The 26733-nt window shown below is 44.8% G+C and overlaps 1 protein-coding gene across 1 annotated transcript in view; it reads left to right on the top strand.

Moving 5' to 3' along the window:
- Positions 1-570: 570 nt before the first annotated feature.
- Positions 571-26733, top strand: part of CELF4 (CUGBP Elav-like family member 4) — a gene marked incomplete at its 5' end in the record, with an annotated part of 811277 nt that continues 785114 nt past the window's right edge. The window contains one exon of the mRNA XM_081940919.1: positions 571-844. Within this exon, the coding sequence (XP_081797045.1) occupies positions 571-844 (274 nt within the window). The remainder of the gene's footprint in view (positions 845-26733) is intronic.

Here is a 26733-nt window from a genome sequence, read left to right as displayed (position 1 = left end):
GCGCCCCCCTCCCCCCTCTGCCTCCACTCCTCCTTTCCCCTCCCTCTCTCCCTCCCTCCCTCCCACCCACCCACCCCCCTTCCATCCAACCCCCTCGGCTTTCTGGCACTTTGAACCGATCCAGCCTGTTTAAACGGAAAGGACAGCCATCCAAGCTGTTCCATGTACGAAAAAAAGAAGGGGAAAAAAAAAGAAAGGGGAAAAAATCAGTTCGGGCATCGCCAGCGAGAGAAAGAACGAACGGGAAAGAGAGATAGAGAGAGGGGGGGGGGAGAGGGAGAGGGCGAGAAGAGGGCGCGTATGTGTGTGTGTGTGTGTGAAAGAGTGAGTGAGTGAGAGAGAAAGTGAGAGAGGGGGAAAGAGAGAACGCGAGGGAGAGAGAGAGAGCGAAGAGGCGAGCGGGCGAGAGCGCGCGTTTGTGCGAGTGTGTGTGCGTGTGTGAGTGAGTGAGCAAGAGGGAGCGGGATTGCAAGGGGGGAGAGAGAGAGAGAGAGAGAGGAACGGAGGCAGCGAGGACGGGTAGGGGTGGGGGGGGGCTGGGCCAAACAAGGGAAAGAAGATTTTTTCTCTATGTATATAAAGATGGCCACGTTAGCAAACGGACAAGCAGAGAACCCCAGCCTCAGTAGCACCCACGCTAACCCCAACGGGCACATGAACGGATTAAACCACAGTCCGGGGAACTCCGCCACCATTCCAATGAAGGACCACGATGCCATCAAGCTCTTCGTTGGGCAAATCCCGCGCAACCTGGACGAGAAGGACCTCAAGCCCCTTTTCGAAGAGTTCGGGAAAATATATGAACTGACGGTGCTGAAGGACCGCTTCACCGGCATGCACAAAGGTGAAGGAAAAGGCTTCGCAACTTTTCTTTTATTCCTTCTTTTTCGGGGCTGTTTCCTTCGGCTGCTTCAGCTGTGGGCGGAGGGGGCGGAGGGGGGAGGACGCGGGGGTCCGGGCAGATGGCTTTCGAGGCGGAGGGCGACGGCGTTGGGGGGGCGGCGGAGGGGGGGAGGCTGGAGGGTCGCGATCCAGCCCGGTTGTTGGTTTTAAGAAAGAAAGAAAGAAAAAGTGTTTGGATGGAGGTGTGGACCCTCGGTGGCCAAAAAGGATTCTTTCTTTTAGGGACTTCGAAAGCGCCGGGGCGGTTTGTGTCTATGTGTTTGGGGGGGGGGGGGGGGCAGAGAAATGCCTGTCTTTAAAATACACCCCGAGATACACAAATACACACAACCACACACGCACCCAACATAACCAAAGCCGGGCGGAAAAGCGCAGGGAAGGGGGAGAAAAAAAAATCGCCCTAGGGAAGAGAACGGAGGGAGCTGTCCATCCGCTAAGGTGCTGAAACCTCGGGGAAGAGCGTGTTTCCCGAAGGATAAACCCCCCCCCCCCCACACACACACACAAAACGGCGAACCCCGTTGCCCGGGGCGTTTCTGAGCTGGGAAGAAGGGGGGGGGTTGTTAAGAAAGGGGTGTTGGTGTTGGAAGGCGTTTTTAGAGGGAAGTGCTTTCAGTCTTTAGGCGGAACAGCCCTCTCCCCAATAAAAGAAGAAGAGAGATGGGGTGAGTGGGGGGGGGATTTAGCGTGGGGGGAGGGGGAGGCATGGGGTGTTACGGTTGTCTGCAGAACGCGGCAATCCAGGTGGTCGGATAAATCAACTGCGCTTAGTTGTTGTTTTTTGAGGAGGGGGAGATAGGAGGAAGAGGGCGGTTTTTGTGGGGTTTTTTTTAAGTAAGAGGGGGGAGTCGTCGGGTGTTTAGGCATCTACTTCTGGCGAGGGGCGGGGAGGAGCTGGGGGAGTCGGTGGTTTGATCAGCCCTCCACAAGAAAACTCGACAACTTTTGTTTCTCTCTTTTTGTGGGGAGGGGGCGTGGGGGGGGATAAGGAGGATGCTATCGGAGTCGCTTTCGGAAAGGCAGCGAGGGGAGCCCAGCGCCACGAGACTTTCTATCTCCACGGCGATCACCCCCCCCCCCCCATGCACACTCGTAAGCACACAGACACACAGACACACACACACACACACACACACACACGGATAGACAGACAGACACAGAGAGAGAGAGACGGACACATTCACAGCACCGCCTGGTTTATTTTAAGGCTGGGAGGAAGCTCCGCCGTCGCCTCTCTTCCCGCGGCTTGGCATCCCGGATTCTCACCCCCCTTCCCCACTTTCCCCTCCGGCTTCTGTCGTGCTTGGCTGTACAATTGATAGATAATGATTGGGGTGGGGGCGGGAGTGCACCTATAAAGAGGGAAAGGGGGGGCAGAAACTAAATTTATAAGCGTGAGATGGGGGAGGACCCTCCATAGGCGAGGGCTCCATTGATGGCTTGAGAGAAACTGCTTTTGGAGTGAGTTAACTTGGAAGGCGAGGCGGGCGGCGTTGGCTTGTAGGGTTCATTTAACTCAAGGAACTTTCCGCCTTTCCTTTCCCTTGCTTCGTTTTTCCTTTCTTTCTTTTCTATTTTTTTCCTTCTTCTTTCGGCATCTGAGAAATGGGGGGGGGCAGATTTTTTTTTCGACGGAAAAACTCAAGAGAACAAAAAAAAAAAAAAAGAGGGGGGGAGGAAGGAAGAAGGAAGAAGAGAAGGGAAATAGGCAGAAACGTTCTTTATTTATTTATTTCCCCTTTTCTAAGTTGCAAACTCCGAATAATTTGACTCCGAAGCGCTGGTCTATTTTGCAAGGGGTTTCTTTCCCCCCTCCCCCGTCTCTAAGCGATAAATCCTTCTGAAAGTTAATTGCACGTTTTGAAAACACCCCCCGCCTCTCCCCCAAACCCTCTGGGTGATAGATTTAAAAGCAGGAAGTTATTATTATATACTTGATTCATTCAACATGAAACTCGCCCAACTGAAAATCCAAAAATGCATCGCAAATACCAGTGACTGGTGCTAATGGTTGATACAGGTTGCTGCCAGTGTCCTAGGTATCAACCAAGGACCTTCTTAAAATATACGTTGCTTTCGTTGTTATTGTTGTTGTTGTTGTTGTTGCTATTATTATTTTAGAAGGAGGAAGAATGAATGGACGCTGTAGAAAGAGGGGAGGGAGGGAGGGAAGGGAAGAAAGAGAGAGAGGGAGGGGGAGGGAGAGGGAAAGAGAGAAAGCGTGCAGTGTAGATAATCTGGAGTCAGAGCTGGGCATGTGATAACCGCTGTTATTCCTCCACAACCAACCGCTTCCCTTTGCAATCTCCACGAGCCAGGCATTTCTCCTCCTCCTTCCCTCCTCCCCTTTCAGATTCGTAACAAGCTTTATAGAAATTGCTTATGAAAGATTGAAAAGCCGAGCGAGCGTGGCTGCTTTTGAACGCTCTCTGGTTGGTGCCTTTGGAATGCTGCATTTTATTTGGGATTTCTTTTGACCGGAGAAAGCGAGTCTCCCCCTCCCTTCTTCTACTAAAAGCAAATTCTGCACATCCCTCAAAATGCTCCATGGAGATAAAAGTTGGGAATTGCTTTAATTTTTTTAATGAGGTGTTTTTTTTTTAAATTCTTTTGCGCTAGATAGATGGTGCCTTTGCAGGTATGCTTGTCAGTGCAATTAAAAAAAAAATACTTTGAAAAGGAGTTCCGAATTAAAAAAATAAGGCATGGCGAATTAAAGAAAATAAGGCATATGCAAATCCTCTTTTTCTGGTTTTATCTAGGTTGTGAGACAAGAGTTAACTTTTTTCAAACTGGGAGTTTCTTGAATCATCTGCGGGCAACTAACTACCCCTCTTACCTAATTCCTAGAGGGAAAAAAAATCACCTTTCCTGAATGGTTTATTTGGGGACAAAGTTTTGCAATAACCACATATGTACTTGCGCATCCATAGATTGAAACACTGGCTTAACTTTCACTTCTTTTTACTTCATGGAATTTCAAGATGAATTTTAAGGAGAGGCGAAATTTCAAAGCGAAAGTCTTCCCTCCCATCTCTGTATTAAATCCCCAGCCTGCTTAATAACCAGATGGATTAGGGAGAGATCTTCATTCTTCTTTGTCATGGATGGAAGTTTGGGAATATTTTCCAAAGATGGAGCATATGAAGAGCTGGTGGTGATGAATGTGGAAAGTCCAGATCAGAGTAGGTGCTCTATACCTATAATGGTATCCCCAAAGTAGTATCTGTTTTTTCAGTGTCTTGTTTGGTTCCTTGGGATGAAGAGAAGTTGCCTTCGATTGGAGATTCATTACTGATTTTTTTTTTTGAAAATAGAAGAAAGGAAGATGGTGGAATAGAATAATATAGTGCTTATAATGTGATTTCCCTTCTTGTTTATTGTCACTGTAAAACAGAAGCTTAAAATGCAACAGAAACCTATCCATTACCCTTCCTTCCTTCTTTCCTTCCTTCCATCCTCACTTTCTTCTTCCTTCCTTCCTCACTCTCTCCTTCCTTCCTCACTTTCTCCTTCCTTCCTTCCTTTTTTCCATCCTCCCTCCCTCCCTCCCTCCCTCCCTCAATTTAATCTCTGTATTATGTAATAAAAAGAAAGATGCTTTTTATAGATATTTATCCATAAACATAAGCAGACAATTTACTCCCTGACATTACAGAGAGAATAACTGGGCCCATTGGGTTTCTATGTGGTGCTTGCTAAAAGCCACAACTGCTAAAGGCTTGTACATCCATCCATGCGTTCAAGGGTTGTAGGGTTGATTATTCTAATCTCAATGTGTGTTTCTGTGTGCAGGGCGATATGTGTGAGAGTTGTGTTGAGCATGATGGACTCTGTAAAAATTACTACAGAAGATTGCTTTGTATTTCTGGTAAGCAAAAGTCAGGCCACAGTGTAGTTCAAAAATGCAAAGAGAAACTCTACTGGGAGTATTGCACCGATCAAAACTCCACAGTCACATATTAAGAAGTTTGATTTATTTTACATCTCTTAGAATCCGCAAAATATTCCCTGTCATCTGTAACAGCTGATTCAGTCTTCCTTCCTTCCTCCCTCCCTCCCTCCCTCCCTTCCTTCCTTCCTTCCTTCCTTCCTTCCTTCCTTCCTTCCTTCCTTCACCAGCTGACTTTCCATTCTTTTCCAGCTATCCTTCCTTTCTTCCTTCCCTCTATCCTCCCTCCCTCCCTCCCTTTTCTCTCTCCTCCCTCCCTCCCTCCTTACCTACTCACCGACCTACTCTCCTTCCTTTCCTCTCTCCTCCCTCCCTTCCTCTTCTCTCTCCTCCATCCCTCCTTACCTACCCACTTTCTTTCTGTCTTTCCTTCCTTCTTTCCTTCCCTCCTTCCTTCCCTTAACGTTATTCTTATCTTCTGTCTTGTTTTCCTTTGAAAAGAAAAATTGAAAGTTGAGAGGCTGCGGTGAGCTTTTATTCGCCAGAACTTTCAAAGAAATGTCAACAGCTGAAAACCAAGCCTGCCAGTTCTTATCAGATATGGAAATTAGGCATGTCATTCATTTTCATAACTTCCACCCTTCTGTCTGCATCGAATGGGGGGGGATCTGAGTCTCTGGAGCCCCTGTGGTTTATTCTCTCAGAGGTTCAGGTATGGTTATGTCCTGGCTTCCGAAATAATTGAAGGCCAAGGGAAAAGCTTTTTGGCCTAATAGTGATAAACAGGTGAAATCTAAATATAAGATTGTTCCAGACAAACTTTGGTTCCTCGTCTGTAGGATGGATTCCTGGAGTTGAGATCCAGAGTGTATCAGTCCATGTTAGCTGTCTTCCTCTAACCGTCTTCTTACAAAAGTTGGCCTGGAGTCAGGTTGGTGTGAGATTGTGTAGAACAACTCAAGCTCTGAAATGCTTTTAAGGAGCAGGGTTGTGAAAAAGACGATAAGCCAGGAGACGGTGTGTTGCTTCGAATGATAGTTGTGTCTTTTCAGATCTTGTGCGCAGCTCCCTCAAAAAGGATCCCTATGGATCTTTAAGATAGGGAAAAGTTCCACCTCCTTAATAAATTGAACAAATAAAAAAGTAGGAAAAAAGAAATGTGAGGGCATTTGTGCTGTTATCCTTCCTTCCTTCCTTTCCTTTTCTCTCTCCTCCCTCTCTGCCTTTCTTTTTTCTCTCCTTCCTTCCATCCCTCCCTTTCTTTTCTCTCTCCTTCCTTCTACCCCTTCCTCCATCCCTCTCTTCTGTCCTCTTTCACTCCCTTTTCTTCCTTCTTCCCTCCCTTCCACCCTCCTTCCCTTCTTTACTTCCTCCCTTCCTTTTCCCTTTGTTCTTTTCTTCCTTCTCTCTCCTCCCCCCTCCTTCCATCCCTCCCTCCATCCCTCTCTTCTGACCTCTTTCCCTCCCTTCTTTTCTTCCTCCCTCCCTCCCTCCTTCCCTTCTTTTCTTCCCCCCTTCCTTTCTCCTTCTTTCCTTCCATTTCTCTCTCCTCCCTCCCTCCCTCCTTTCCATCTATCTGACTTTCCCTCTTTCTGTCTTTCCTTTCCTCCTCTGGATCATTTCCCTTCTAAGCCACCCAGGTCACTTCCCTTCCCTCCTTGAAAATACCTGGCCTTATAAATCTGCAAATCACCCCATTCACCATCCTCTCTTTTATTAGAGGCGAAGGCAGAATGGAAGAGACAGATGCAAATCAAAAGCTTTGTTCAAGCTCAATGCAATATCAGTTTTCAGGTTAGCCGTGTAGATTTTAGAAGTGCGATGATGGTGAAATTAAGATGCACCGTATAACGCGATTAAAAAAGGGGGAAATGAAAATGTACTTGAAAAGGGCTGCGGCGAAACACAGGTGTCGAATAAACACCTTCCTAAGAGAAATGCAAAGCTTGTGTAACTGAAAGCAACCCACTTAAACTTAGTGGGGTTGGAATCCAGAATCAAATTTCAGAGACAACACACACAGAGAGACACGCACACACATAAACATACAATGCTCAAGAAACAAAATAACCAGCCTGTGAAATATATTATACCTGCAACCAGGAAAAAAAAAAACACCCAGCCATTAAACCAAGAAACCACAGTGGCTTACTTTTATGGCAGATAAAGACAAGAATTATTTCAATTTTCTTCTATTTCTAATGCCCATAAAATCCAGGGTAAGCTATACTTGGTAAGTGAGCTTTCTGCATGCTATAAGCAGCCAACAGTCGCCCTTATTCCGAAAAAAAAAAGAAAATAAAAATCTGTCCATCTTCTGTCTCATTTCTCCCCATTTCACTCCATAAAATCCTCTTCCTTCAAAAGCCTTCTGTCTGGTTGGTTAAGTTTTCCGCGAGCCTCTCTTTCTCCCTCCTTCAAAAAAAAAACACAACTTTATAATATTGTGCTTCAAGAGAAAGAGGCACAATTGACCTGAGGTGATTCTCTTCTCTTCTCTTCCCTTCTCTTCTTCTATTCTATTCTATTCTATTCTATTCTATTCTATTCTATTCTATTCCATGTTTTTCTTCTCTTCTCTTCTATTCCATATTTTTATTCTATTCTATTCTATTCTATTCTATTCTATTCTATTCTATTCCATATTTCTCTTCTCTTTTCTTTTTTTCTTCCCTCCTTTCTTTTAGGACCCGATGTATAAGCACCCTTGCAGATTTTTTTTTTTAAAAAAAAGACGTTAGAAACATTTAAATGCTTCGTACCATTCCTGCCACATCGTGGTTTTGCAGCCTTGATGGGAGGCTGATACTAAGAGGGGAAAAAAGGGGGAAGGGGTTTTAGGAAAAATAAAGCTAGATTTTAGGGGTTTGTTTTTCTCTTTGCAAAGTGAAATACACAGAAAGAATGTACTGTACATATCGCCGAACAGGGAAAGACAGGAGAATAACCATTCTGGAAAGGGTGGGGGGGAATAGAAGGAAGAAGAGGAGGAGGTATATTAAGGGCACTGTTGTGAACCTAACAAGAGATGACAATTCCAGTTGCAGGAAGAGATACTTGAGACAGTAACCCTTGAAACAACCAGCTGTACACATAGACCTTTTGCGTGTCCGTTCAAATTTGTCTTGAGATATCTCCTGCTTCATCCTTCTAAGTGAAGATCAACAGGAGGTTATCTTCTTTCTTCAGTCTTTATATACATAAATACATACATACATACATACATACATACATACATACATACATACATACATGGTATGGCTAGCTGATGAGAGCTAAATAGCTTGAAATAGATCTATCCTAGTCTCCCTTTATTTATTTATCAGCACAAATACAACACACACACACATACACACACACACACACACACACACACATGTTTATTCTCAGTAGCTAGCCTGGTTGATTGGTCTGTTTGCTCGCTTCCCCCCCCCCTATTTTTAAGGAAATCTTTGCTCCGTGTCCCCTGCTGTTCCACTCCAGTCCAGGAAGCGTTTTTTAATATTTAATTTATTGCCAGAATAACGTTATCAGAACATGCCTCTGACCGCTTGAAGAACAATTCATTTCTCTGCCATTGATTTTTAATCGATCGTTGCTTTGCTTTTCATTTGTGTGTGAAAGGGGTTAATAATAAACGCCCGGATGAAAATAAAACAATAGTAATATATATATATTTTTTAAAAAGAAATGGCATAAGAGATTGCAAAGGCTGGAAGCCGATGGAGCAAAGCTTTCGGAGGAAAAGCTTTTGGCTGGGCACCCCTTAAAAAGATAAGTGGAAATTACACTACCGTCCTTAGTGACAGTTATATAAACTAAGTTATATTCGGAGCCCAATGGACATCAAACATAATACTGAGTCACTTACAATGTCCATTTTGAAGAACTCATTAAGGGAAACCTCGTTCAGTCTTTTTTTTTTAAGGGACGTGGTGGCTCAGTGGCTAAGATGCTGTGCTTGTTGATCAGAAACGTCGACAGTTTGGCGGTTCAAATCCCTAGCGCCGTGTAATGGAGTGAGCTCCTGTTACTTGTCCCAGATTCTGCCAACCTAGCAGTTCGAAAGCATGTAAAAATGCAAGTAGAAAAATAGGGACCACCTTTGGTGGGAAGGGAACATCGTTCTGTGCGCCTTTGACGTTGAGTCATGCCGGCCACAGGACCACAGAGATGTCTTCGGACAGCGCTGTCTCTTTGGCTTTTAAACATTGAGTCGGGAACGACTAGCACATATGTGCGAGGGGAACCTTTACCTTTACCTTACGATCTTTTTCTCTCCAGAAAACTGCTGAGAAGTTTCAAGAGTTGGAAGGCTGTTTTCACAGATGAATTTTGTGTGATTAAAGAATATGTGGGTTCAGCCCCAAAACTCTAACCAAGCTGGAATGGAAAGCCATCAAGCAAAGCTAAACAGGGTTACTGAGAAAAATGCCAGCTAGATGAGTAGAGCAGGATGGGATGACCTGAAGTGTAGTCAGTTAGGTCTTATCAAGTCATGCTCAGCTCTTGATTTCAACATGGACAGATGCTGGAGTTTATCAGCAGTCTCCAGTAAAAAAAAAAAACAAAAAAAAACAACTCATTGATGTTTCAAGGACAGTCATAAATACATATTTGCGTCTGATTCCAGTCATGTATGTACATAATTTTGGATACATGAAGAAAACAAGTTATGGACCAAATAAACCTTGCCCTTCCTTGGGACAATTTAGCAGAGAAGACAATGGTGAAGATGTGTACATGAAGTCAGACCAGAGAGAGAGAGAGATGGATATCGTGTTTTCCCGAAAATAAGACAGGGTCTTATTTTATTTTGACCCCCAAAATAAGCACTTGGGCTTATTTTTGGGGAGGTCTTATTATTTTTGAGGTGCAGGAGGTGGCAAGCGTGGTCACCTCATGGCTGCTGCTGTGTTGCGATATGAAGGGTTTATTTTTTGGGGGAGGGCTTATTTTAGTGCATGCGCTCAAAAGCTTGATTGGGTTTACTATCTGGGAGGTCTTATTTTCAGGGAAACAGGATGGATGGATGGATGGATATAAACAATATATATAAATACTATATACATAAATACATACATACGTTATGTACATACATACATATCTCTATCTTCTATCCATCTATCTATCTATCCATCTATCTATCTTCTATCTCTCTATCTCTCTCTCTCCCTCTCTCTCTCTCTCTCTCTCTCTCTCTCTATCTCTATCATCTATCATCTATCATCTATCATCTTTCACCTATCACCTATCACCTATCACCTATCTACATATCTATATCTACCTATATCTATGTAAATATCTCCCTCTCCCCCTCTTTCTCTCTACCTATCTACCCACCCCTAAATCCATCTACCCATCTACCCATCTACCCATTTCCCATCCATCCATCCAATTATATAATCCTCATTTTCTGAACATCGAACCTGAAAAGAATAGATCATCTTTCTTTGACCCAGGACTGACAGATTAGCTTCTCTTGCAACCCGTGAAAGCCTTCTGAAACCATCTGGATTGCAGGTGTCTATCTTCTTTCTTTTACTGTTTTTCAACGTAGGGCTTTCAGTAACTGGCCTTCAACAGATCCAATTGCACAGCTTCCGTCTGGCCATGAGTTTTGAGTTAATGCAGTTTTAACCCAAAGCTGGAAAAAAAAAACCTCACCAACCTGTATGCATTTGTCCAGAACATTCCTCTGTCAACTTATACAGATTGTATAGATTTAAAACTGATCGTTGCTTAAGAGATAAAGGCTGAATGGAAATCATTAGCTAACACCTTCCTGGGTGTTACAGGACCTTGTATAGTTACCATGACAAGAGTCAGGTTAACCTTAGGCTCCTTGACTCCACAGCGGTGATAGCATAAGCACCCCACCACTTCCTGGATGTTCAATATCAAGAAGCAACCTGATATATACCTTTGCAAATTTTAATTTCTGTATTAATATGAGAACGTATCAAAATGGGACCCTATTTGAATGTATGAAAATAACAGAATTGGAAGGGACCTTGGAGGTCTTCTAGTCCAACCCTCTGCTCAAGAAGGAAACCCTACATCATTCCAGGGAAACGGTGGTCCAAACTTTTCATAAAAACCTCCAGATGGAGCAACACAACTTTTGATGGCAAGCTGTTCCACCGATTAATGGCTCTCACTGTTAGGAAATTTCTCCTTAGTTCTAAGTTGCTTCTCTCCTTTGTTAGTTTCCATCTGTTGCTTCTTGTCCTGCCTTTGGGTCAGGGTTGGTATTCATGTACTTTCCAGAATGATTCGCCAATGTGCGTGTTTGTGCGTGCATGGTCTTGGCCTTGCATGCATGCGTGTGGCTTGAAAACATGCCTAATAGGGCAGCGTAGAGCGTTCCCACTCGCGATTTCCACTACTGCTTCGGGCGAAGCAATCCGAACCGGCGGAATCCCACTTCTGCTTCGGGTGCTTTGGAGAATAGGTTGACCTCCTTCTTCTATCATGATTTCTTCTTTCTTCCTTTAATTAATTTAAATCTCACTCTGCAAAGTGATTCTGGCCTCTGCTGTCTTCACTGTATTGGTCTCTATCAAAAGAGCTTCTAAAAGCTCACTAAAAAAAGAAATCTTGCATTATACCGTGTCCCCCCCCCCCAAAAAAATAAGAGCTTGGCCTAATTTTGGGGGAGGTCGCATTATTTTCGAGGTGCAGGAGATGGCGAGCATGGTCACCTTGTGGCTGATGCTGCGTTGCAGTATTTTCGGGGAGGGCTTATTTCAGAGCATGCGCTCAAAAGCCCAATTTGGCTTATTATCCAGGGAGGTCTTATTTTCAGGGAAACAGGATAGATGGCTGGATGGATATTTATCTATTTATTTATCTATCTATCTATCTATCTATCTATCTATCTATCTATCTATCTATCTATCTATCTATCTATCTATCATCTATCTATCTATCTATCTATCTATCTATCTATCTATCTATCTCCATTCATCCATCTATCTATCTATCTATCTATCTATCTATCATCTATCTATCTATCTATCTATCTATCTATCTATCTATCTATCTATCATCTATCTATCTACCATATTTTCCCCGAAAATAAGACCAAACCACCGTTGGTCTTTTCTACTCTAGGCCCTTAATTTTGACTGTAAAGCTAGAAGAAGAAAAATAATTCCCATGTGCAAAAATGAACTTGTTTAGGTGGGTGTTTTTGTTTTGCGAGGATTAGACAGTACCGAATTGGAATGAAGGGAGGAAGGGAGGAAGAAACAGGAGGAAAGAAGGAGAAATAAACAGAAGGAAGGGAAAACAGGAGGGAGGGAGAAGAAACAGGAGGAGGAGGGAGGAAGGAAGGAAGGAGATGGGAAGGAAAGAGGTAGAAGGGAAGGAGGAGAAGGAAGGAATGGGGGAGGGAGGGAGGGAGGAAGGAAGAAACAGAAGGAAAGAAGGATAAATAAACAGAAGGAAGGAAGGAAAAACAGGAGGGAGGGAGGAGAAATAGAAGGAGGAAGGAAGGAAGGAAGGAGGGAAGAAAGAAGAAAGAAGCAGAAGGAAGGAAAATGTTTCTTTTCCAGCAAAGCTAAATTCATGAAACTTGCTAAAGCTTTATGGACCATGGAAGTAGGTCCAGAAAACAATCCCTTTATCCACCTAGAATTGCAACCCCATAATGCTACGCCAGTGCAATTGGACTCTACGTTTCTTCTGCGTAAGGATCCCAAGCCCACAAAGCTGCCCCTTCTGGAAATTGTTTAGAGGAAGGCTGGGAGAACAAAGCACAGCCTGTATTCTTTCTGCAGATAACATTTGGTAGAATTTGGAAGTACAGCCTGGAATCAAATAATGATGAGACAAATCACACTCTTCCCACAAAACAGTTTCCTGGCCAGGCAAGTTGCAAGGGATAAAAACTTCCAAGGGTGATCACTTATTATCACTTATTTATTTTCTCTGTCTCTGTCTCTCTCTCTTTTCTCTCTTTCTCTCTGTCTTTGTCTCTCTTTCTCCGTCTCTCTCTGCATCTATCCCTGTGTCTCTATCTCTTCTCTCTCTCTCTCTCTCTCTCTCTCTCTCTGTGTGTGTTCTCTCTCTCTCTGTCTCTCTCTCTGTCTGTCACACTGTCTCTTTCTCTCTTTCTCTGTCTTTCTCTCTCTCTCCCTGCATGCCTGCCTCTCTTTCAGTCTTTCTCTCTCTGTGTGTCTCTCTCTGTGTCTCTCTGTCTCTCTCTCTCTGTCTCTCTCTCTCTCTCTCTCTGTCTCTCTCTCTCTCTCTTTGTTACCGAAAGGGTACAATCTTGTTCGTTTTGGCCTAGATATAAGCAAATTTAGCTGTGCTATGTTTTCATCTTGTGAGGAAGGAAGAAAGGAAGGAAGGAAATAATTAGAATAGAAGGAAGGAGGAAGAAGCAGGAAGAGGGAGGGAGAGGGAAGGAAGGAAAGAAGGAAGGAAATAAATAAATAATTAGAATAGAAGGAAGGAGAAAGAAACAGGAAGATGGGAGGAAGGAAGGAAGGAAATGAGGGAGGGAATGGAAGTGAGGGAGGGAGGAAGCATATAACAGCAGCCTTAAAAATCAAAAATATACAGACCGGCACTACTGTCGACATTGGGTTTTAAAGCAACAGATTTTGTGTTTGGGCTGTTTGCCAATATGTGAAGCAGACGTCACATGTACGTTATGAACTTTGTTGGAATATTAGGGTATTGGCCACTTCTTTTTAAATGCAGAGACTGTTCGATTGGGTAATGGGTAGGCACACACAGGCTTAATGGTAACAACAGCTCTTTATTAAGTACAACAAGTGAGAACAACCCACCTAAGGTTGAGTCTGACAGCAGCCCTTTTATAGGGAGCTGTCAGACCCTTCGACCAGTAGGATTAAACCACTGTACCACTGTGGAAACCACTGTAGTTAGAACAAATATCTAACACCCCTCCCCTTTTGGATGGAACAATCCTACTAGTCATGCAGGTAGGCGGGCTTTTGGGTAGCTCTGCGCAGTTCAGTAGGAGGGGTTTCCTTGGACAGGTCGGACAGACCTTTTTGCTCCGCAGCTCCACTTGGTGGAAGCTCCTGGAACCTTTCACAGGCCGCAGCTGGAACTTCTACAGCTGGTTCGCTCGGAGCTTGTTGCGGGCCAGCAACAAAACCAGATAAGTTTCCTGGTACCCTCGGGCTTGAGCTGGCCAAGGAAGGAGTAAGTGTTTGCTCCATTTGAGTAGGGCTTTGGTAACTCGTGCAGGAGTTACCTCTGGTTGTCTAAGAATGAAGTTGGAGAGGCGACCACGGAGTTGGTCAATATGCCTCTCCAGTTTCTACTGTCCTTGAGCTCTAGGAGGTAAGAGCGAGGGCCGGTGATGTCTATCACTGTGGCAGGAATCCACAGAGTTCTCCCAGCATAGTTGTGAGTGTATACCGAATCCCCTATGCTAAATGTCCGAATCTTGCTTGTGGAGTCTGGGGGCAATGAGGCAGAATAATTGGGGTGTAGCCAGTCTAAGTGGGATCTTAGCCGGAGACCCATGAGAAGCTCGGAGGGGCTTCTTCCTCTAGTGGCACTGGGTGTGATGTGCTGAATTAGCAAATAGTGGTCAACCCGTGTTTGCCAATCTCCCAGGCCCATCCTAGAGAGGGCCTCTTTTGCAGATCTCACCATTCTCTCTGCTTGAGCATTGGAGGCCGGATGGAATGGTGTGACCAGGGCATGCCTGATTCTCTGAGATGCTAGGAAGGTCTCAAATTGCATGGCTGTGAATTGGGGCCTGTTGTCCAAGATCAAGATGTTGGGCAGGCCGTGCGTGGAGAAAAGTCTCTGTAGCACCTTAATGACCACTTCTGCCATAATGGAGGTAATCAGAACTACCTCTAACCATTTCGAGTAGGCTTCCACAACTATGAGAAATGTCTGGCCAACAAGTGGGCCAGCAAAGTTAATGTGCACCCTAGACCATGGTACTTGAGGTCGCTCCCACTCCTTAGCGGGCACCTCTGGGAGAGCTGGTCTGGACTCCTGGCATGGTGTGCAGGTAGCCACTCATTCTTCGATCTCCCTGTCCATGTTAGGCCACGACACGTAACTCCTAGCCAAAAACTTCATCCTGACAATTCCAGGATGCCCTACGTGTAAAGCCTCTAATACTGCAATGCACACTTTGGGTGGAACAACAACCCCCCCCCCACACATACACAGTAAACAGCCATTTACAACCAATAACTCATTACAGTTGGCAAAATACATTTTGAAATCAGCCCCAACAGGCCCCTTGGACCACTTAATTTTAATTTTAACTTATTTTAAATGTATTGTTTTTTAAAAAAATTCAGTTTGTTTTTTTGGATATGGATTTAATCTTTTTTAACTTTGGGGATGTGTGTTTTTTAATGTTGTACGCTGCCCTGAGTCCTTTTGGAGAAGGGCGGCATATAAATCCAAATAAACCAAACCAAACCAAACTCCCTCCACACCCAGTTCAAAATTTGCTTGATGTTGGAGTCCTTTGCAGAGTGACGGGCAACGTCACTGGACGAGACAGGCCCAGTCTCAAGGCAGTCAATAAAAATGACTGGCATCTCGAGGGTAGGGTCAGCAAGAAGTTCAGGCAGCAGGCAGCTGCTGAGAGAGTCAGCATTCCCCAAAGTGGAGACTGGTCGGTGGATGAGATGGTAGGAGTAGGCAGCTAGGATGATGGTCCATCTGGTCATGTGGGGTGATAATGACACTGGGGTAGGTCGGTTCCCAGCCAGTAAGCCCAACAACGGTTTGTGGTCCATAACCTGTTCAAAGTCCCAGCCATATAGATACTCATGGAACCTCTTTACTCCGACCACTGCAGTCAGCTGGCTGTAGTTCCGCTCTATGGCAGACAAGGTCCTGGAGTAAAATGCAATAGGGGTTCAGTTCTGTTGGGCATGTGGTGGCTAAGGACAGTGCCGATGCCGAATGGGGAAGGGTCGCAGGTCAGCACCAATGGCAGGGTCTGGCTGTATTGTACCAGAAAGGAGTCCGCTGACAGGAGTCGTTTTACTGTGGCAAATGCAGCAGCCTCGACTCTGCCCCAGGACCACTTCATGTTCTTAGCCAGGAGACGGTGTAATGGCTCAGCAACGGTGGCTTTCTGTTTAAGAAAGACACTGTAGAAATTAAGGAGCCCGAGGAACGCCTGCAGCTCGGTTTGATTGCAAGGTGTGGGGGAGTCCTGAATTGCTTTAAGTTTTTGTGTGGTCGGGTGAATCCCAGAGCCATTGATTAGGTACCCTAAGAATTCAACCCTTGGCACATTAATTTGGCATTTCTCTTTTTTGAGACGGAGGTTTTTGTCTCTAATTCGAGCCAAAACTGTTCGTACACGTTTTAAAAGTTTTGCCTCGTTTGCAGCCAATACCAAGATATGGTTGAAATAGAGGACGATTCCTGGAATCCCCTGCAAAAGCCGTTCCATGATGCTTTGGAACAGTCCAGGGGCGATACTAATGCCGAATTGCAGGTCGTGACATTTGAATGCACCCCTGTGTGTCACAATGGTTTGGCCCTCCGTCATAGCCTCATCTACAGGCAATTGTTGGTATACCTGCACCATGTCCAATTTAGCAGAAAATTTTCCGGGGCCTAAGGAATGGAGGTGCTGTGCAATGGGTACAGGGCAGGCACTTTGTTGTAGCACTTTATTTATTGTGCGCTTGTAGTCCGTGCAGATGCGGACATACCCATCAGATTTGAAAGGTGTCATTATAGGGGTCGCCCAGCGTGCGTGATCGACCGGTTCTACTCTTCCCTGGCCTATGAGCTTATCAATTTCCATGTCAATTTTGGGGCAGAGCAAAAGGTACTCTCCTGGGTTTTAGCCTTACTGGGGCTATGTTGTGGTCCAAACTAAAGGAAATTGGAGTCCCCACATACTTACCCAAACCGGTGCCGAAGACGTCCTCGAACTCCTTAAAGATGGCTTCAGCACTGTAGTCTTTCAAGGCGTTGATACCAGTCACCTCTAGGCCCAGGGCTTGGAACCAATCTAGCCCTAGGAAGCTCTGCAGGTTGCCGCTGACCACTGTCACTGGGAATTTCCCACTGAACTGCTTGAACTTCACCTGGAAGGTGTCTTAGCCCACGATGAGGACCCAGTTTCCCTGGTAATCGCGTAGACAGATGTCAAGGGTACGAAGATGCTGCTTCTTTAGATTAGGGATAGCCTGCTTTAGGGTAGACCACGGTATGATGGTCAGTGATGACCCGGTGTCGATCTCCATCTCACATGGAGACTCCTCAATGAGGACTGTGACCTTCAGCTCTTTTGGCTGCCTGGTGTGGACTTGGCTGATTGACGTGTGGTAGGTGACTCTATTGTCACCCTCTGAGTGCCGTGGTGGCTTCTGCCAGGCCCCTTGGCTGGGCTTCTGTTGGCGGTTTGGTGCACCTCTAGGATGCCAAGCAGTGGCAGGGAATTCGCTCCGGGACACCTTGGCAATGTTACCCTTTCACTCCCAGCGCTGGCAGGTTGCGTCACGGAAACTGCAAGCCGATCTGGCATGGTCTCCTCTGCAGTTAGCACAAGGTGGGAGATGCAGTTTGAATTTGTGCACTGGCTGGGGGTAGCTGCTGCACATGCGGCAGCTGTCATCTTCCTCACCCTCTGAGCTCTTGGGCTCTGCAGTCTCGCGATGTACGCATGTACTCTTTCGCGTGTCTTGTGGAGCGCTTTGGTGCTGCAGAGTCTCAGTAGATTTGACAGCTGATTCGGATGCCCTGGCTTCATCCAAGGCGATCTGCAGAGTGAGGTTAGATTTAGTGAGTAACCTCCTCTGTAGGTTAATGTCCCGTACGCCACAAATTATGTGGTCCAGAATCAGCTCGTCTAGGTCTCGGAATTCGCAGTATGCTGTGGCCTTGCAGAGTGCCGCAACATACTCGTTAATTGACTCGCCATCCTTCTGGTTTCTGATGTTAAATTCATGCTGGCAAACGTGCTTGGACGGCTTGGGCACATAGTGGGTCCTCAGCGTCTGCTGAAGCACAGACCAGGCGACTGATTGCAGTGGTGTCCGCTCAGAGTGGTCTTTCACCGTCTTGAACACTTCCCGGCCACAGTACCCAAGGAACATGTTCTTCTTGCGGCCTCCAGAAAGGCCCATGAGGTCATTTGCCTCAAGGAAGCAGTCGAATGACTGCTTGTACGAGTCCCAGTGCTCGGTGACTGGGTCATATGGAGTCGGTGGGGCATGCATGGCCATTTGGTGTTCAGAGGGCGTTTTGAGTTCGGCACTCAAAAATGGCTGCTCGAAGCCACGTTGAGCTCTGGGTTGGATGTACTTGCTGGATTGCTACCCTCTTCGGTTCGCCTATTTGACTTCCAATCTCACCTTCGTTGCCAGTGTTAGATTGGGTAATGGATAGGGACACACAGGCTTAACGGTAACAACAGCTCTTTATTAAGTGCAACAAGTGAGAACAATCCAGCGAAGGTTGAGTCTGACAGCAGCCCTTTTATAGGGAGCTGTCAGACCCTTCGACCAATAGGATTAAACCTCTGTTCCCACCGGAACAGAGGACCTTGGTGGAAACCACTGAAGTTCAAACAAGTATCTAGCAGAGACATCAGTCTTAAATTAGGGTTCAGCTTCATTAGATCTCTTATGAGCTTCTAGGGATCCATGTTGATTTAAAAGAATCTGTTTCACTAGCACAAATGTGATGGCACCTACTAGGGTGGTATTGTTATAGCTTATCACAGATTAATGGTCAAAATGCCTTTTCCTGAATTTCCGTTCCTTTCTTAATTCTTCTTTTTCCTTCCTTCCTTCTTTCCTTTTCTTCTTTCTTTCTTTCCTACCTCCCTCCTCCTTCCTTCCTCCTTCCCTTCCTTCTCTCCTTCCCTCCTTCCAATTCTTTCCTCCCTCCTTTCCATCTCCTTCCTTATCTTTCTTTCCTCCCTTCCATCTCCTGCCTCCCCCCTTCCTGCCCCCTCCCATCCTTCTCCTTCTTTCCTCCCTCCCTCCCTTCCACTTCCTTCTTCTCTTCATCCCTTCCTTCCTTTTCTCCTTCCTCCTCCTCCTTTCCTCCCTCCCATCTTTTCTTCCTTCCTCCCTCCCTCCCTCCTTCTCTCCCTCCCTTCCTCCCTTCTCTCCTCCCTTCCATCTCCTCCCTCCCTTTTTTCATTGACTGAATAAGCTATTATGGTTTTATGTAATGCTGATCAGAAGTGTTTACTGAAACACCAGTGACGTTTGAAAACATACAACGTTAAGAAAAAGGGGGGGGGGGAAGTGCAAAGAGCAATACCGATTTCTTTTTTTTTAAAGATCATGAAAGAAGTGTCTTCAAATCTTTATGACCAGCAATCCCTTCTTTAATTACATAATGCCTTTCTATCCCTTATCCAATCCTTTCCAGCCAGCCAATCCCAAAATTTCCTTTTCAGTCCCAGATCCAGAAACGGACTCCAGTCTTTGATCACAGAACTTTATGATTTAATCTCTGACCAGATAAGGGTCCATGTCTGCTAATTCGCCCACCTTCCCCTGGCCGTTCCTCCACTCCCTATGCAAATAACATCTTCCTCTTTTCTTTTTCATTTCATTTTTTCTTTTCCTCGGATGTTGTCACGGCAGGGCTTTGTCTCCATCATTGCCAGCTCTGAAAAAAATAAATAGCATAAATAGAGAGAAGACTTGTATAGGTCTCTAAAGTTCGAATCCCTTGCGCCGTGTAACAGAGTGAGCTCCAATTACTTGTCCCAGCTTCTGCCAATCTAGCAGTTCGAAAGCACATAAAAAATGCAAGTAGAAAAATAGGGACCATCTTTGGTGGGAAGGGAGCAGCGCTCCGTGTGCCTTCGGTGTCGAGTCACGCTGGCCACATGACCACAGAGATGTCTTCAGACAGCACTAGCTCTTCGGCTTTGAAATGGAGATGAGTACCGCCCTCTAGAGTCAGGAACGACTAGCACATATGTGCGGTGGGGGGAACCTAATAATCTCTCTCTCTCTCTCTCTCTCTCTCTCTCTCTCTCTCTCTCTCTCTCTCTCTCTCTCTCTCTCTCTCTCTCTCTCCCTCTCTCCTAAGCTGTAGCAAAAGAAATAGCTATTTAATTGGGGTGATATGTTATTTCTCGCCGAGGCTGCAGGTTAGGCTGCTCTCTATCTCTCTCCCTCTCTCCCTCTCTCCCTCTCTCTCTCTCTCCCTCTCTCTTGTCCCCTCCCTGTCCCCTCCCACAATGACAGGTGAACTGAAGTCTGACATGTTAAGTTGGATGTGATGCGTAGCTGTTTGTTCATTATCCTAATTTAATGATACAGTCACACCTAATTAATCCATGTCTGGTTTTCTCATGCGATGTGTCTGGAGCTGAGGAAACGGTGTTTTTTCAAAGCTAGCTTGCCTGGTTTTCTTTTTTTCTTTTTTCTGTACAATGCTGTGGGTATTTGTGGTTCAGCTTTGCCGTGGGGGCCTGTGGCGTAAAACTCGGGCCAGTTTATTTGCTGCCGGGGATCTTTGCGTCAATCCTGACAGTTTCCATCGAAGCTCTCGCAACAGAGAAACGCGTGGGGGAGGCTGGTGAACATGTGTGTTGGAGATAAGGCGTATACATTTCCGAGATATAATTTCCTCACCCTTTGCTACCGCCGAGGATCAATATCTCACCAATCCACTAATTATACAATAATACAATAACAGAGTTGGAAGGGACCTTGGAGGTCTTCTAGTCCAACCCCCTGCCTAGGCAGGAAACCTTATACTGTTCCAGACAAATGGCTATCCAATCTCTTCTTAAAGATTTCCAGTGTTGGAGCATTCACAACTTCTGGAGGCAACTTCTGTTCCACTGATTAATTGTTCTAACTGTCAGGAAATTTCTCCTCAGTTCTAAGTTGCTTCTCTCCTTAATTAGTTTCCACCCATTGCTTCTTGTTCCACCCTCAGGTGCCTTGGAGAATAGATTGACTCCCTCTTCTTTGGGGCAACTCCTGAAATATTGGAAGACTGCTATCATGTCTCCCCCTGGTCCTTCTTTCTATTAAACTAGGCATACCCAGTTCCTGCAACCGTTCTTTATATGTTTTATCCTCGAGTCCCCTAATTCTCTTTGTTGCTCTTCTCTGCACTCTTTCTAGAATCTCCACATCTTTTTTACATCGTGGCGACCAAAACTGAATGCCGTATTAAACGTGTGGCCTTACTTAATTGCACAGCAGGTTTCTGGCTTATTTCTTGCACTTTAAAATTTTTAGTTTTTAGTTCCTTTCTTTTCCTTTTATTTTATTATTTTTTTTTAAAGCCAGAAGGACACTAATAAAGTGATCTCTCATTGGGAAACTGGAGGAATTCTCAGGTTACATTGCCACGGTGGAAAGCATTAAAAGGCCTGGTTATTTTTAGGACGTGTTTTTGAAGGTTCACCAGGGAGAACGTGAGTTTCTGAGCGGGGAAATTGGAGAGAGGGTAAAATAAGAGAGCAGAAGAGAGCAACGGAGATGATGAGGGGGCTGGGGGCTAAAAAGTATTACAGAATGACAGAGTGGGAAGGGGCCTTGGAGGTCTTCTAGTCCAACCACCTGCTCAGGCAGGAAGAATGTTTGCGTTCTTGCGTTATGAAGAATGGTTGCAGGAATTCTGTCTGTCTAATTTAATGAGAAGATGGACAAGGGGAGACATGATAGCAGTCTTCCAATATCTCATGGGTTGCCACAAAGAAGAGGGAGTCAAGCTATTCTCCAAGGCACCTGAGGGCAGAACAAGCAGCAATGGGTGGAAACTAATCAAGGAGAGAAGCAACTTAGAACTGAGGAGAAACTTCCTGACAGTTAGAACAATTAATCAGTGGAACTACTTGCCTCCAGAAGTTGTGAATGCTCCAACACTGAAAGATTTTACGAAGATGTTGAATAACCATCTGTCTGAAATGGTATAGGGTTTCCTGCCTAGGCAGCGGGTTGGACTAGATGACCTCCAAGGTCTCTTCTAGCACTATTATTCTGTTAATTAATAAGGCAATGGCTTCCCTCCAGAAGTTGTGGGTGCTTCATTATTGGAGGTTTTTAAGAAGAGGCTGATATCTGTTTGTCTGAAATGATATAAGGTCTCCTGCTTGAGCAGGGGGCTGGACTAGAAGACCTCTAAGGTTCCTTCCAGCTCGGTTATTCTGTGAATGTGGACTTGTGGTGACAGGTAGCCCTGTAAGGACATAAACATTCAAATTAGGCACTTCTGAAGCTCATTGCTAGACCTTCTTTAATTCATTTTACAAGGTATGAAAAGGCACAGAAGTTTTAACTTTTTTTCCCCTCACAGTTTCATTACATGGGAACAGTCTCTTCCCAAATTTGAAACTGTTTGAAAATCGCCCCATCAAAAGAAGTCACTCCGAAGTGTTCCCTAAAATTGACAGTTTCCTTAGCAGCTCTGTTCATTCCATCTTCCAGATATTCTGTTATGAAAAAGTACGGTGAATTATCATTGTAAACCCTTCCCTAGCGTTAATTTTCAATAAATGCTTTCGGGGTCGATCAATGGATTTCCTTCCTTGCTTTTTTTTTTTTTTTTTTTGCAAAAGGAAAGATGTGGGACAAAATAAGAGTCCTCGACTTACGACTAGAATGGAGCCCAAAATGTCCATTGTGAAGTGAGACAGCGGCTAAGCGAGTTTTCTCCTAGGTTATGACCTTGCTTGCTGTGGTTGTTAAATGAATCCCTGCAATTAGGGAGGGAACACAGTGGTTGTGGTTGTTTTTAAAATTATTTTTATCGAACATTTTCCCCCCAGTTTTATAACACAATTATCATCTTTGCAACCTTTCCACATCGGTATACTTTTGTTATACAATTTTTTAATCTTTATAGCCATACATGTGTGCATATACTTCTTTTACACATATTAATCTCCTAATATATTAATTCATATACAATACATCTTAGATCCATATATATGTACTTATACTTCTCTTATATATATATTAATCTACTAATGTACTAATTTATATACAATACATCAATTAAGTGAATCTGGCTTCTCCTTTGATTTTGCTTGTCAGACGGTCGCAAAAGGGGACCCCATGCAACTGTCATAACTACGAGTCAGTTCTCAAGCGCCCGGATTTTGAACACGTGACCGTCATAAATATGAATCCATTGCCAAGCGTCAGAATTTTGAGGCAATGGTTGCAAGGCCATAAGTCACCCTTTTTCATTGCCGTTATAACTTCAAACGGCCAGTAAATGAATCTCTGAAATTTGAGGATATCTGTATGCAGGATTCAGGATCGAATGCAATCCAGATCTGAATGGGACAGGGATACAATTGGCAGCCGATTCTTCCTCTCGCTTCACACGTTCGATGAATTGGACGTTGGTAGTATTATAGCGACTGAGATGGATACGTTTGAAACCTCTAGACAAGATATTAGTGGTGGTGAAAGTGAATTCTCTAGGATGCAGGGCAAGATGACCTTGACTCTCTGTGAAAGGAATGTTATTATGAGTATATATCTCCCATACACCATATAATTCCCCCCTCGCAGATATATAGTCTAGATAACATTCCTTTCTCAGACAGTCAAGGACATCTTGGCCTGCAAGTAGAGTGGTGTGACTGGGAGGCATCTCCAGTTTTGGATGGTGCCTGATTGGACCATGGGATGGACATGTGAATGCTGGGCAGGGACTTGGACTTTCTTTTGGGTGGGGAAAACCTGGAAGATTTCAGATTCGGGTTTTCCCAGATGTGCCAATATGACACCTCTAATAAAATGGAACTTTGAGGAAACTCAAGCCTCAGAGTCTTCTTTCATTGGGGATGTTACTTGGAACCCTGACATTAACGCAAATCTCTTTTAAAATTTAACCAGCTCCCCAACCCCCGAGCTTCAGGGTGCTGTCCAGGGTCCTGAACCCCGAATGTCGACCCCGCAATGGGCAGCGCAAAGACTCAGGGAAAATGAGGGGGGAAAATAATAACAACTTTTACACTATTTTGGAAAGGCAATTGTTACTTCTTTCAACCTTTTTGTGAAGCGTGCTGCAGAGAGTTTTGTTGTGGTGGTTGAAGAGTGGTAGGAAGGAGAAAGCGAACACATTGGAAACATTGGAGCTTGCTGCACCGTTCCAGAACAGAGATTGTGCACACAACATGCAGTTGAGAAAAAGGAGGAAATGTAATAAGACTTGAAAACGGAGGTCCTTTTTTTTTAATGCCAGAAAACAAGGACTGCTAAATTTCAAGCACAGGCAAGTCTCGAGTCTACTTGACGAAGCCTTTTCTAATGTTTCGTGTCTTTTCATGTGCACTGACCCACCCAGACCTGTGACTCGGCACATAGATGGCCTGGCCTCTTAATGTTGCACGTTCTTCTGTGATTGAACACATTTACATGGCCAGTTAGACATCAAAGCCTAGGTGGAAACTTCTCGGGATTAAATGTGGCTTCCCCTATCTAAATTGGGCTTCTTTTGAAGCAGAGGAAAAGGGAAGGAAGGAAGGGAGGGAGAACAGGAGAAGGTGGGAGGAAGGCAAGGAGGCAGATAGGCAGGAAGTGAGAAGGAAGGAAGGAAGGAAAAGAAGGAAGAAGTAGGGAGGCAAGAAGGCAGAAAGGAAGGAAGGAAGAAGAAAGGGAGAAATGGAAAAAGGGGGAGGGAGGGAGGCAAGAAGGCAGATAGGCAGGAAGGAAAGAAGGGAGAGGAAGTCAGGAAGGAAGCAAGGAAGGAAGGAAGGAAGGAGAAGGAAGGAGGGAAAGTGGGAAGGAAGGAAGAAAAGAGGGAAGGGAAGAAACATGATAATTGCCTTGAAATAACACATGTGGGAGAGAAATACCAAAACTAAGCAAATAAGCAAAGTGTAATTGGTTTGGTCAATACTTCAAACATGCATAAATTCAGGCAGATGATGGCAGATAGATAGATGATAGATAGATAGATAGATAGATAGATAGATAGATAGATATAGAGAGAGAGAGAGAGAGAGAGAGAGAGAGAGAGAGAGATGAGAGATGAGAGATGAGAGATGAGAGATTGATGGATGGATGGATGGATGGATAGACAGACAGACAGACAGACAGACAGACAGACAGACAGACAGACAGATGATAGATAGAGAAATGTCCTACAATAACTACAGTAAAAAGCACCAAATCAAACTGAAATGAAGCAAAATCATTTTTCCCACCTTTCATAATTTGGTGGCAGCTCTGAGCCATTTTGTAATTTTCAGGACAGACTAGAAGAACGAAGCCTCCTGTTCTATTCTTGGCACTAGTTATATTACCTCCGTATTTAGGAGGAATCTGGGTGGTTTAAAAATACGACCAATCAATAAATAAAACATGGATTGTAGAAATATATTCTTTTTAAGAAGAGACTGGACAGCTATTTGTCTGAAATGGGATAGGTTCTTCTGCTTGAGCAGAGGGCTGGATTAGAAGACTTCCAAGGTCCCTTCCAGCTCTATTCTATTCTATTCTATTCTATTCTATTCCATTCCATTACATTCCATTCCACTCCACTCCACTCCACTCCATTCTATTCTATTTTGTATTCTATTTTCTATTTTTCATTTTCTATTCTATTTCTTTTCTTTTCTATTTTATATTCTATTTTCCATTCTATTTCTTTTCTTTTATTTCTTTTCTATTCGATTCTATTTTGTATTCTATTATATTCTTTCTATTTTCTATTTGCTATTCTATTTGCTATTCTATTCTATTCCATTCCATTCCATTCCAATAATAATATCAGGAAAGAAAGAAAGAAAAAACCTCTGTTTCAGCAAGGGCCCAGACAAAAGATGTTATGTGAGGCTAGACCAGTTGGAGTGGAGGGCAGGAAAGGACCCTGCCCGAAAGAGGGGAAGATTTTTTTTATTGAATAGGATGAAAAGAAGGACTTATTTTCACTGGGCACCTCCAGATGGCAGCTGAGAATATTTCCCGTTCAGTCTGCACGAGAAGTGAGAGTACCGCTTTATGCTGAACTGGTGAGCTGATGATACAATTCTACAGAGGAACGATCAACTCTATTATTTGCACTTCAATAACTTTCTGGTTTGCTATGGCAACCAAACAGGGCAAGTAGAGACTTCAACGGATAGTTAAGACTGCAGAAACACAAGGGATTGGGCTGCTCCTAAGTTAAGACTCTTAGGAGGGATGCCTTTAAACGGTTTATGGGGATGAGCTTTATTGAATAAGGCTGGGATCTGCTTGCTGATCAAAACCGATCAAGGGGGAAGGAACTGAACTTACTCGCAGGACAATCTAGAGCAGTGGTGGGTTCCGGGAAGTACGGCCCAGTATGGCCATACCGGTAGCAGTGGCTGCTCCCTTACCAGTATAATGGCTCATTTGGCCCACCTGCCCTCCCACATTCCTTACCTGTTTTTGAAGCAATTGGGCCAATCGCACACACATGCACACATGCACAGCCTGCGCCACCTTTGCCAAGCAGCCGGGTGTCGCAGGGCAGTGGCATGTCCAGGACGAGGACACCCGGCCCCATGCACAGTGCACCAGTTGTGACTGGAGCCAGAACCCACCACTGGGTTCTGATCTAGAGGATCTAAAGGAAACTAGATTCTCCAAGGGGCTTCTCCAAAAAAGTGGGTGTCAACTTATTCTCCAAAGCACCTGAGGGCAGGAGAAGAAGCAATGGGTGTTAACTAATCAAGAAGGGAAGCAACCTAGAATTAAGGATGAATTTCCCGAGAGTGAGAACAATTAACCAGTGGAACAGCCTGTCACCAGACGTTATGGGTGCTCCATCAATGGAAGCTTTGAAGAAGAGAGTGAACAGCCATTTGTCTGAAATGACACAGGGTTTCTTGCTTGAGCAGGGGGTTGGACTAGAACAGGGGTGTCACTCAATTTCATTGAGGGCAGCATCAGGGCTGTGGTTGACATCTGGGGGGCTGGGGAAGCATGGTTTGTGGTCCACCAGCAGCCAGCACAGCTGGCCACATATTCGGACAGTGAGGA

The sequence above is a fragment of the Natrix helvetica genome (assembly GCF_964273705.1).
Source record: "Natrix helvetica genome assembly, chromosome: 2".
In the NCBI taxonomy this organism is placed as follows: domain Eukaryota; kingdom Metazoa; phylum Chordata; class Lepidosauria; order Squamata; family Natricidae; genus Natrix; species Natrix helvetica.
The sequence above is the reverse complement of the archived record's forward strand: the minus strand, read 5'-3'. Positions and strand labels throughout refer to the sequence as shown.